This window comes from Castor canadensis, chromosome 2 (assembly GCF_047511655.1).
Source record: "Castor canadensis chromosome 2, mCasCan1.hap1v2, whole genome shotgun sequence".
In the NCBI taxonomy this organism is placed as follows: Eukaryota; Metazoa; Chordata; class Mammalia; order Rodentia; family Castoridae; genus Castor; species Castor canadensis.
In genome coordinates, this window is record NC_133387.1 from 157,473,207 (window position 1) to 157,485,605 (window position 12,399).

Below are 12,399 nucleotides of genomic sequence, written 5' to 3' on the forward strand. Positions count from 1 at the left end.
ACTGGGATTATAGGTATGAGCCACCATACCCAGCTAAAATTATCTTCCTTTTAATATTTTATATTGCTGAGTGCTATGGGCAAGTGAGCATTTACACTGTTTGTAGGAGTGATTAGTTAAAGTGAAGAAAGATTTGTTCATTCATTTCAGTGTTTTATTTGTTTACTCTTCCTGATTTGTAGATAACTGTCTTCACTTCATGTCCTCACATGGTAAAAAGAGAAGGAGAAAGAAAGAAGAATGAGGGAAGGGAAGAGATGGAGTAGGCAGTGTTGTTTTTAATAGTGAAAAAAAACTGGAAATCATCTAGATACTCAACAATGACAAACTGGTTTTATAAACTGTACTGCAGACATATGAAAGAATATTTTGGGCCTTTTAAAAAAATAGTATAGGGCTGGAAATGTAGCTCAGTGGTAGAACGCTTGCCAAGCATGCATAAGGCCATGAGTTCAATCCCCAGCAATAAATATATGAATGAATGAATGAATGAGAGAATTAATGAATAAAGTATAAAGTCAAGTTTGTTCATACAGGAAAGATACTCATAAGATGTCAGATTAAAACAAGCAGGTTATAAAATAGTATGTATGGAATATATAGGAAGATTGGGTTTTTAAAAGGCATCTATGCAGAAATATATGTAAATATTTGTATAAACATATATTTTTAGAAGTCAATCTACCAAAGTGTTAATAATGATTAAAGCAATACTGGAAAAAGAATAATTTGATCTTTATTTCTGCTAATCTGCATTTTTATGTTTTTTCTACACTAGGCATGTATGCCTAAAAAATAAATTAAAAATAATTTCAAGAAAAAGACCAAAGCCATCAATAAATATTTTTTACATACCATTGTCTCCTCCTCCAAAAGACCACACAGTCCTTCCATCTTTAGATAAAGCAATAGTATGTGAACTGCCACAGGAAACCTCTCCAACATTGCTTATGTCTTTTACTAATGTTGGAATATTACGGCTATTACTGTCACCATGACCTTGTATAAAACACACACAACAAAGAAACAATGTTAACTCTTTTTCTCCAGTCTATTACAAGTGGAATAAATGTTACAAGCTATTTTCAAGTGAAATTAAATATGAAAAACAGAATCATTTCTTCTCAGTTTTCTCCTCTGCTCCCAAACTGGGGAATCCAGGCAAATTAATGAACCATTCTATTTACGCTCACAGCACTTACCTTATTCTATCTTGTATCATGCGCATGTCAACTTGTTTTCACTACCCAGAACATTATAAACTTCAGGATCACGATGTTATTATTATTATTTTTTAATCCCTGAAGCCCTATAGTGTCTGGTCTCAATAGGCACTTGATAAATTCCAGAATCTGGGTACTAGCTACATAAAATTATCTTACTCTGATCTTAAAATTAACAAAATAATATACTTTCACTGGTTCTCAGTAAGTGTAATCATTTCCATTTTGTGGGAATAACTTCAATTTTTTAAAAAATCTTACCTAATCTTCCAAAGTCTCCTTCGCCCCATGTATATAATTCACCATCCTCAGTGACAGCAGCACTATGTCTGTATCCAGCTGACACACAAACAACAACCTGCATTGCATACAAGTGAATCTGATGAGCACATAGATGCTAAAACTCATGGTCTGTATTTAACCTATACAGAGACTTCACAGGTATTATTCAAAACTCATCTGTATTCATCCATGTACAGATGTGAAGGCTGTACTCAGGACAAGGGTGACCGGTCAAGCAGTTAAGTAAGTGCCTATGCTTGCCAAGGCATGAACCCTGGCTTCTACCCAAAGGAGAGGACAACTTTTCAACTCACAGGCATAGTAACTGATAGCAGGTGCTCTGAAGATATCAGTCTAATCACTTAAAGGAATACTGTATCATCAATCAAGTCTTTATTTAAGGATTTGGAGAGAGCTCGACACCCATGGAACAGTGATAATTTTTAAAATATAACATTATACAAAACCTCCAGTTCAAAAAAAACCTCTGGTCCTGGATGATCAAGAAAAACCATTACATAATAAGGATAACTGTAAAAAAAAAAAAAAAAAAAAAAAACTGAAAACATAGACTATTATCAATATAACGAGATCTAAACAGTATATAAGCTTATATTAATTAAACTAATGACAATACTTCTTTCCCCTTAAATAGCTATACAACTAATTAGTAGATTAAGGGAAATAAGGATATATAACAATATAACTTGGGGAGCACTCATACCTTCTAACACTGATAAAAATCAGTGACTGCTAAAAACTACACAGAGAAAAAAGTCTGTACCAATAGCTTGGTATCTTTTAATATCCAAAAAGGAGAACTTAATTCAAATTATAAATTCAATTAAAAAAAAGCTAAACACATCACACATTCTAAATGCTATGCTAAGAACTTCTAAAATTTTTATCTGTACATTATTAATTTAAAATTGTGACATTTTTCCTTCAGGATGCTCATACTATGTTGCTTTTAATTGGCCATGTTTCCATTATAAAAGTGGGACATTCAAAGGAAGATAGATAAAGAAATGGAATTATGGGAGAAAGAAGGTATGAGAAAGACCAAGAGAATAAAAAATTTCAAATAGTATTTGAAATAGTATCTGAAGTTCCTCAGAACCCCATATTTTGTTGTTGTTGTTGTTGCTTTGAGACAGGGTCTGGCTACATAGCCTAGACTGGCTTCAGTCTCACAAATCTTTTGCCTCTATCTGCTGAGTACTGGGATTACAGACGTGTGACATCACTCCTAGCATATTCAACGTCATATCAAGTATCCACTGATGTTTTCAAAGTGGAATGTTCCAATGTGTAAGTTAAAATACTGAAAGTTATAACAGAGTAAAGTTTCATAGTCAACCCTATCAGAAAACCTCTCATAAGGAAAAAATGTACCTAATATATTGTTAGAAAATTAAAATTAGACTTCACAAAGATTTTTATGTAAGGCAACTTTCATGGAAAGAATGCAATCCTAAAATGGAGAAACCTTGCATAAATTTCCTCTTTAAAGAAAAATAAAATAAACATAAGAAGAATAGCTAGGTTCAGTTTCAAATGGCATCATTTATTTAAGTGGGACCCTCAGCAATTACTTAACCACTATAAATGCCTCATGATTCAGATCTATTAAAAAGCTACTTCCTCAAGCGTTTCCTCTGACCCCGTTACCTAATATCATGCCCTGTCCAAGTTAGTCTCTAATACTCAATTTTTTCTTTATTATTATGTGAAACATTTTTATGTTTATTACTTATCTCTATCCTAAAGATTAAAGCTCTATGAGAGAAGACATCTTGTCTGTCTTGTTCAGTGTTATATATCTAATGCCTAAAATACTGCCTAACACTGTGAAGATGCTAAATAAATACTGAATGAATGATCCTTACTTTCCTTACATGTGAAATGGGAAAACCTACCTTATGAAAATAAGAACTGGACTGGAGGTATGGCTCAAGTGGTAGAGTGCCTGCTTTGCAAGCATGAAGCCCTGAGCTCAAACCCCAGTTCCACCAAAAATAAATAAATAATAAGAGGAAGCATTATTCTAACAGGAATTAAAACTGAGCCAAGCACAATGGCATGCACCTGTACTCCCAGCTACTATGGAGACTGAGGCAGGAAAATCTCTTGAATCCATTAGTTCAAGGTTACCCTAAGCAACACAGTAAGATTCAGTCTCAAAAAAAAAAGATACTTATAAGGAATTAAAATTGAGTAATATATGTGAAAGCATTCTGTAAAGCAGAAAGCACTTACCTTTCCCTGCAGAGGGCCTTGAATAAGCTTGGGATATTTCTGTGTTGAACTATTTCCATGTCCCAGTTTCCCATAATCACCATCTCCCCAGCTGAAGACTTCTCCTTCTGTCGTGAAAGCTAAAGTGTGGCCATCAGATCCTTTAGAAGACGAAACCTTTTTAATGGACCTGTGAGGCTCAAAGGTTAACTTTTTTAAAGTAGACTGGTTGTTGGAATCTCCAAGGCCTAGTCTGCCATAGCTGCCTTTACCACAAGCTCTGACAGAACCATCCGTAGAAATGACAAAAGTGCAGTATTGCCCAGCTTCAATCTAGAAACAAACAAAATCATGAATATAAAATGCCTCTATAAGAATCAAAGTATAATACTTAAAGTCAGTGTTACCAAAGAGGTTCAGAGGAAATCACCTAAGGCAGACTACATTATTAACTGTCCATACAGATGGAGTAAATAGAAAATTAAGAAAACACTAATGGTATTTTCATGCTAACTTCACTACTGAGGTCAAATTCATATACATATCATGTTTACAGATTATCTACCAGATCACAATTGAATAAAACAGCAAAGTAAAATGCTTTAGCCTCCTCTTATAATTAGAGAAGGGAAAAAATTGTCCTATGAATTCCTTAGGGTCCATTATGGCAAGAACTATATTCTACACCTCCTTGGGAAAAAATACACCTATTTGGGCAAATAATAATAAAATTAAAAGTTCTAGTCTGGACTACAAATTATTAAAACATGACCACAATAAGAAAATGAAATGTCAATCTACAAAAGGGGAAGTCCAATTCTTATTTACTCTTATTTGTGTTGGATATCATGGTAAACTCTGCTGCTGTTCCTAAGACTTTTTAAAACTCCAGATCCCAATTTAATTTCTTGAACTTGGATGCTGTCAGGCATAGGGAAGACCAAAAATGCTTTTTTCTATTAAGATGAAAAACTGATGCAGTGTCATACAGAAACAACACAGATCAGGAAAAAAAAAAAAATCAACCAAGAATTTTCATTCATTTAAAAAATACTCTTAACATTATTTAAAGCAAATAAGTATGAATGTATACCCCCGTATGTACCAATTTATAAGTATACAGAGAACTTACAGTCTGAGCATCAGAGAAACTAGGAGCCAGTTTGGGTTGTAATATTTTCTCCTGTGTGCCTTCTACCAACTGATGGCTGCTATTGCTCCCCCAAACATAAACCTCACAAGTTTCAGAGACAATGGGCGCATCACCAGACTGAATGCTATCTGGGCTAGCACATGTTCTTGAGTAATCAGAAGCCATTCTACAAACCTATTAAAATTAAAAAATATACAAAACATAATCAAGACATTGTTAAACTACACAGTTTATGAATATATATTTTTATTTATGTATTTCTCTGAAATTATTGTTGTCTTTACTTCTAACACTCTACACTGCTCAAAGCTAAGGACAACATATTCAGTCTTAAATACAGATAGCTACAATATTTACTTGCAAAGAATAAATTACTAAAAGATAATAAAAAAAGACAAAAAATGGGCAGGGAGAGACACACAATGAAGTCTTTTCAAACAAAAATTTTATTATTACATATAAGCATTACAGAAAATAAGTTTAAAAAATAAAGTAGGAAGACTTGCTTAAGTGATAGAGCATTTGCCTAGCAAGTGTGAGGCCCTGAGTTCATTCCCCAGTATCACCAGCAGTGTACTAAAAGAAGGTTGTCCTAAAAGGAGGGAAAGCCCAGAGTAACTTAACGAGCGCACACACACACACACACACACACACACACACACACACACTTAAAATTAAAGTCATGGCTTATTTACAATTTGTGTTGAATACAATGGTAAAGCACACAGACATTCACTATGCTTTTCAAAAATCTAGGCTCCTCTCCAAAAGCTTAGAACCCAGGGTGGCCTTTAGGTTGCCCTTACCAAGGAATAGGTCTGCCTGAAAATAACAGTTTCACTGAATTCACCAACAATAGGCAGAATGCTTTTAAACTTTTTTTAACAAACTTAAGTGGAGACAAAAAGATGCCATTATTTTAATGTTCCATTTCCTTATTATCAGCAGAGTTAAAGTTTTTCCATCTATTTGTTTATTTGTGAAGTGAACTAACTTTTGCCCCCTTATTGACTATAGCCTAATGAGTAATTTTTTATTAACTTGCATGAACTCAAAAAAATAAATGTATTACCTATGATTATAACTATTGTCCACGGGCTCTCTGCCTTTTAGGCAAACAATAAAAGAATCTCAAAAAGTCAATACAAGCCAGGCACTGGTGGCTCAAGCTTGTAATCCTAACTACTTGAAAAGCCGAAATAAGGAGGATCTTGGCCCAGTCGAATAGTTCGAGAGACCCCCATCTCCAAAATAACCAGGGCAAAAAGAACTAGGTGTGTCTCAAGCAATAGAGCATCTGCTTTGCAAGTGCAAAGCCCCGAGTTCAGACCCCAGTCTCACAAAAAAAAAAAAAAGTATATTAGCTTATCAGCACATTAAATGAGAGGAGATAGAATAGTTTTAGTCAGAACCTTTAAATACAACTCAAATCAATAGAATAATATATGTGTTAGACAAATATTTCCCAGTGAACATAAGGACAGTTCTGAGGATATAAAAGTATATGCAAATTATTTTTTTGCTTTTTTGGGGGGGGTTGCTGATACTGGGGTTTGAACTCAGGACCTCATGCTTACTAGGCAGCCACTCTACAACTTAAGTCACAGCCCTAGCCAGCCCTTTTTGAGTTAGTTATTTTTGCAATTAGGGTCTTGTATTTTTGGCCAGGCCAGTATGGATGCTTCATGTATAGCTGGGATGACAGGCATGGACTACTATGCCTGGCTTATTTGTTGAGATGGGTCTCACTAAGTTTTTGCTCTGGCTGAACTCTAACCTCAATCCTGATCACTGCCTCTGGAGGGGATGGGATTATAGGCATGAGTCACCACATCTGGCAATAATGCATTTTAATGAAAACTGGAGCATGGGGTATAGATTCTGTAAAGATAGGAAGACGACAATAGTGGCAACAACATAGTTTTCTAAACAATTCCAAATCACCAGAAAACAAAATCCCAAACCCATATTTAATATTCATAACAAGCTAGGTGACAAGATAGCCCCAATGACTCCAAAATAAAATTAGGTGAGGACAAACCACCACCAAACATAAAACAAAAACAACCTTGGTAATGGCATCTGTGCAGGAGGAAGCAATGTGTCTGACAGACCTCTGACAGGAATGCCTAAAACAGTCAATAAGATATGCAACTGGAAGGCATTCTGCCCTTTCTGATAGCAAGTAACTGTAAGGTCTGTGACAAGAAGTTCTAAAAAAGCTAGAGTAATCTACTTCTTGTGTACCCTTGAAACATTAATCAACTAGGATTCCTTTCCAGGACACAGTCCCCACACTAAGGAGAAACTACAGGGAGTAGAATCAAAACTACATACGACAGGAACAGAGAGGAAAGAGGAGAACGTGAAGATAAAAAGCTGAGGGGGAGAAAAAGCTGGAAAAACACCATTTTTCTTACTATCACACCAAAACAAAAGCAGGAGGACTTCTACGGAGTTAGAAAAGTCACCTTGATCCTAAACCATTTTAAAAATTCAGGAAAGGGTGGGAGATGTGGCTCCCTAGCAAGCACAAAGCCCTGAGTTCAACCCCAGTACAGTTAGAGAGAGAGGGAGGGGAGAGGAGAAGAGGGGTGTGAGGGGAAGGGAAGGGAGGAAGGAATAAACTTCAGTTTTTCTGAGCTAATTTCACAGGAAAACTAATTTCACCTAAATTTTGCATGAGAAAAGTACCAAGATAAAATCCTATATGGAGTGAGCATAAGAAAGAAAGAGCACACTCCTATAATTCCTGAAATCACACTCCTCAATCCCAGAAGGATCTTGAATCAAGGAAAGGCTGAGTTACATAATTAGCCTCTATCTCAAAATAAACAAACAAGTAGAAAAGAAAGAGGGAGAGAGAAGGGAAGGAAGACAGGAAAGAAAGGAAAAGAAAAGAAAAGAGGAGCAGAATAACATCACTACAATAAAAATACATCAGAAAGTGCTTTTGTGGATGCTTGCCCACAAAACAGCAAATTGTGATCTATTCCAAAACAAATTAAAAGAAATTAGAAAAATGAAACAAAATGCAAAAGAAAACCACAAATCTGAATTAGAAATAATCAAAAATAAAGTGACATAACTCAGGAAAGTATTATAAATTTTTAAAAAAGTTTCAGAAGAGTAAACTAGAAGAAATCCAAGAGTAAATAAATACAGTGAACAATGTCCTACTAGTAACAAAAGGTGAAACTAAAAAAAAAGATATAAAAACTACTGAAGAAAATGTGACAAATTAATGTTAAAGATCTAACATATAGGTAATTAGGAGTTCATGAAGAAGAGAACCAAATAAAAGGAAAAAAAATAATACTAGAAAATATAGTTTAGGGATATTTTTCTGAAATAAAAAAAGATTTGAAACTACATATTAAATTATTACATCTACAAGAAAATCAACCCAGAATGCACAACAACGTGTATTACAGTAAAATTACTTATGTTTAAAGATTAAAAAAAAATCCTTTCCTTAAAGGTCTTCTCAGCAAAATGAGCATTGACTCATATAAAAGACAGTTCATCTCTAGACTTTGGTAGCAACTCTATGTCAGAAGAAAACAGGGCAACATTTAAGATACACAAGAAAAGAAAATGTGAGCAAAAGATTTTTATTTTTTCAAAACTGACTTTCTACAATAAAGCACAGCAATTATCAGCATGTAAAAACTAAGAGAATCTTGTTCCTGAGTTCTTATTGAGAAATCTACTAAAAATGGGCTTCAGACAACCAAAAAAAAAAAAGAGGCTGCTAGTGAGCATTAACTATGCAGTTACTTGTAGAACTAGTATTAAATAAGTGTTAAAAGGCAAAGAGTATGCCATGTCTATATATTCTAAACAAATATGATACAACTATAAAAAACAGAGGGGCCAGGTATGGTGGTACACATCTGTAATCCCAGCTACTTGGGAATTGGAAGCAGGAGGATCTTGAGATTGAGGGCAGCCCAGGCAATGTTAGCAAGACCCTAGTTCAAATACAAAAGAAAAACAAAAGGACTTGGGTAGTAACTATAGTGGTTGGGGACTTGCCTAACAAGCTCAAGGCCCTAGTTCAATCCCTAGTACCTTAAATATATACCTAGATACATACGTACATACATACATACATACACATATACAAACAAAACAGAGGGCAGCACGAAAAGTTAACATTTTCAGTAATCACACAGCAGCATTTGTTTTGTTATTTTAGGATTTCTGTGTGTGTATAGAATGTATATAGATATACACATGTAATAATGGTTATACTCTAATTCTATCACCTCAGTATCTTTGAGAATCAGCAGTCTTTGAAGGAAAGAAGATTTAAGTGTAATACAGAGAAGGTTAAGTAAAGGAGGAAGCAGAGGAGAAAGAGGAAGGAGAAGAGGTGTACCAGGACACTCTACATTTTGGGGTTTTTTAATGGGCAAGAATGAACAAGGGTCCAGGCTGACAAAACTATAATGAACTTCAAGCAAGTTATTAGTCTCAAAGTCAGGACAGCATTTCCACTGAGAAGGAGGAAACAGGTCATGACCAGGACATGAATGCGCTTCTGCAGTGGCTAGTAAAATTCTAGTTCTTTACCTGGATACAGAAAAGAAGGGTATTTATTTTATAACAATTTATTAATACATACATTTGTTATAATGTCTTTCTGAATCTGTTATACTTAAGTTTTTCTCCAATTAAAAATGAATAAAAAGCAGATACATTTGAAAAGTATGTCTTCTTCCCACTTCTAGCCCTGAACACCCCAGTTCCACTCTCTGGAGGCAACTACTGGTGCCATTTTCTTTTTTTTAGAGACTTGAATGGATTGTTTGCAAGGGATTAAATATATGCTGTAACATTTTAACACAAAGTAATTTTTAATGCAAAAGCCATAATGATTACATACCTCTTCAAACAGACATAATGCTGCCTCATAGAGTGAACACAAGCCCTCAGATGTTCTGGTTGGTTCTCTCCACTGACTGCGATCAGCAGATGAACCCTATAATTGAACATTGTGGGATACAGTATGGAAAGGAGAGAGATATATGTATTAAAATCACTTAAATACAAAAAAACAGTATCTATTTGAAGAATTGTTTATATAATTATGTATGTTAAGACCAAATCCCAACATTAAGTTATAAAAACCAACTTTTACACAGAAGTGTTATAAAAGATCTGGCTACTAAGTCAAACAGTCAATTGAGTACCAATCCCTTTCTAACAACCTTATTAAACAGTGATTTGATTCAAGAGTCACAAAGCTCCAGAAACAGTCAAGGAGGAGGAATTTTGCCCTTTTTTTGGAGGGTGGGGACATACTGGGGTTTAAAGTCAGGGCCTCACACTTGCTAGCAGGCACTCACTTGAGCCACTCTGTCAGCAAATTTTGCCATTTTTTAGGCAACCAATATCCAGTAAATGACGTCCATACCAATATTCTACTCCCCCAGGATTACCTCACCCACCTATTCCCAAAGAATACTGGCAAGTGGGAATACAGCCAACCTGAGTAATGACCCTGACCAGAACAGCAAAAAGTCTTCCTTCTCAGCTTCAACACAATCAAAGTCATAGGTATCAGTTCACGTGTCTACTCATCCATGCTACCAACAAAGCATCTTTTTCCTAGCACAGCTGAGGAATTCCAGTGCTTCGCTGGAACTTAATGCCTATTCTCTGCAGTAAGTTCCCATGAGAAAAATTTTTTCTTTTTTCTTTTTTTTTTTTCATGGCAGTATTGGGGTTTGAACTCAGGGCCTCATGCTTGCTAGGTAGGCGCTCTACCCACTTGAGCCAAACTCTCAGTCTGAGAAATCATTATCTTAAAATGATAATGATATTTATGATAAATCAGAAATTTATTGCAATATCCATTATCCCTCAAATTTCCATATCCTTAAATCTTTAGGCCACAAATGTCAAATTATTTTCTGTCATTTATTAACTCTATAATTTTAAGATTTTCATTGGTAGCTTAATTTCAAAAGATACTATATTATAAAAGTATTACTCCAGATGATCACCTGGCAGATATGCCATAGAAAAGTACATCCCCTACTGTGGAAGGAAAGTTGACTTATATGTCCTAGAAGAGCCCATCCAACCATGATTCTATGATTTTAGCAAATTCAACTATTTTATAATTAACATGACTCCTATAATAAAAAAAGTTTCGAACCAAATTTAAAAATACCAATCAGTGCCTTCAAAATGCCCACAATATTTAATTCTAGCTTTTATATTAATGACATTTAGTTACAATCTTTTATGTTTTATAACACACTTAAGTTTTACAAGGCTTTTCTTTGCTTTTTGCTGTTCTACATATTTATCTTCCCTCTTTCTACTCCATCAAGTAAACAAAATAATAGTGAAATTTATTTTATTTTATTTTATTTTATTTTGGGGAGGGAGACAGTCTCCCTATATCAACTAGGCACTTCAAAATCCTGGGCTCAAGTGATCCTTCTGCCTCAGCCTCCTGAGTAGCTGAGACTACAAATGTGTACCACCTCACTTGTCTCATACTGGTAAAATTTTCATCAACCTATAACTACTGAGAAGATACATAATAAGAAATCCTTTTAAATAAAAACACATGCTAGTGAATGCCTAGCATGTGTGAGGCTCTGAGTTCAATTCCTCAGCACTAAAAAAAATTTAAAAGAAACTAAACTAATAAAACATCCTGTACACTCTCTATTAATACAGACTGTCATTGATATCTTATCCCAAACAAGTCAATAGCTCCAGTCAGTTGGGATTTGACATCTCTAAAACCCATTCTACACAGAATTCTTAACTGTTTTATAAACATGATACATAACAATAATTTTTAAAACAACTAAAACTGGGCTTTGTGTTTTTGGAAACAGTATCTCACTATGTAGCCCAGGCTGGCCTGGAACTCACAATCATCTTGTCTCAGTCTCCCAAGTGCTAGGATAACAGGTGTGTAGCAAATCACCCAACTTTAAGCATTTTTTTAAAGATACTTAATTTTGGAAAAATAGTGCATTGAATGCATAGCTTCATACACTGTTTAATACATGTCAGGAAGTTCAACAGTCCAAAAATAAAGTGGAAATTAAAATAACAAAAAATGTGTGGTCTCACAAGTATTCATTTAAGTAGCCTCAGGCTTGCTAGGCAGGCACTCTACAGGTTGAGCCATGCTTCCAGCCCTTCTGCTTTGGTTATTTTGGATACAAGGTCTTGCTCTTTGCCCAAGCCATCCTCAACTACAATTCTCTTATTTTACACTTCCCACTATTGCTGGGATGACAAGTGCACACCACCATGCCCAGCTTTTTTCCTATGAGATGGAATCTCACAAACTTTTTTCCTTAGACTTGCCTTTATCTATGATTCTCCCAATCTCCATCTCCCAAGTAGCTAGGATTACAGGTATGAGCTATCAGTGCTCAGCTACCTTTCTCTTAAATACCTACCATCCAAAAGAATGTATTACTTTATTTTTCCCACATTTGTCTAAGATACTCAGACAAGGAC

At 35.0% G+C, this 12,399-nt stretch overlaps 1 protein-coding gene across 14 annotated transcripts in view; it reads right to left on the minus strand.

Annotated features, from left to right (window-relative positions):
• Positions 1-12,399, minus strand: part of Herc1 (HECT and RLD domain containing E3 ubiquitin protein ligase family member 1) — a 218,121-nt gene that overhangs the window by 137,112 nt on the left and 68,610 nt on the right. For all 14 annotated transcript variants that reach the window (XR_012445504.1, XM_074066147.1, XM_074066154.1 and 11 more), the window contains exons 3-7: positions 9,788-9,883; positions 4,876-5,070; positions 3,765-4,076; positions 1,485-1,581; positions 856-999 (exon numbers count right to left, since the gene is read on the minus strand). Coding sequence is in view for 13 of the 14 variants with exons in the window: in XM_074066147.1 (XP_073922248.1) it covers positions 856-999; positions 1,485-1,581; positions 3,765-4,076; positions 4,876-5,070; positions 9,788-9,883 (844 nt within the window). In the remaining variant the exon portion in view is untranslated. The remainder of the gene's footprint in view (positions 1-855; positions 1,000-1,484; positions 1,582-3,764; positions 4,077-4,875; positions 5,071-9,787; positions 9,884-12,399) is intronic.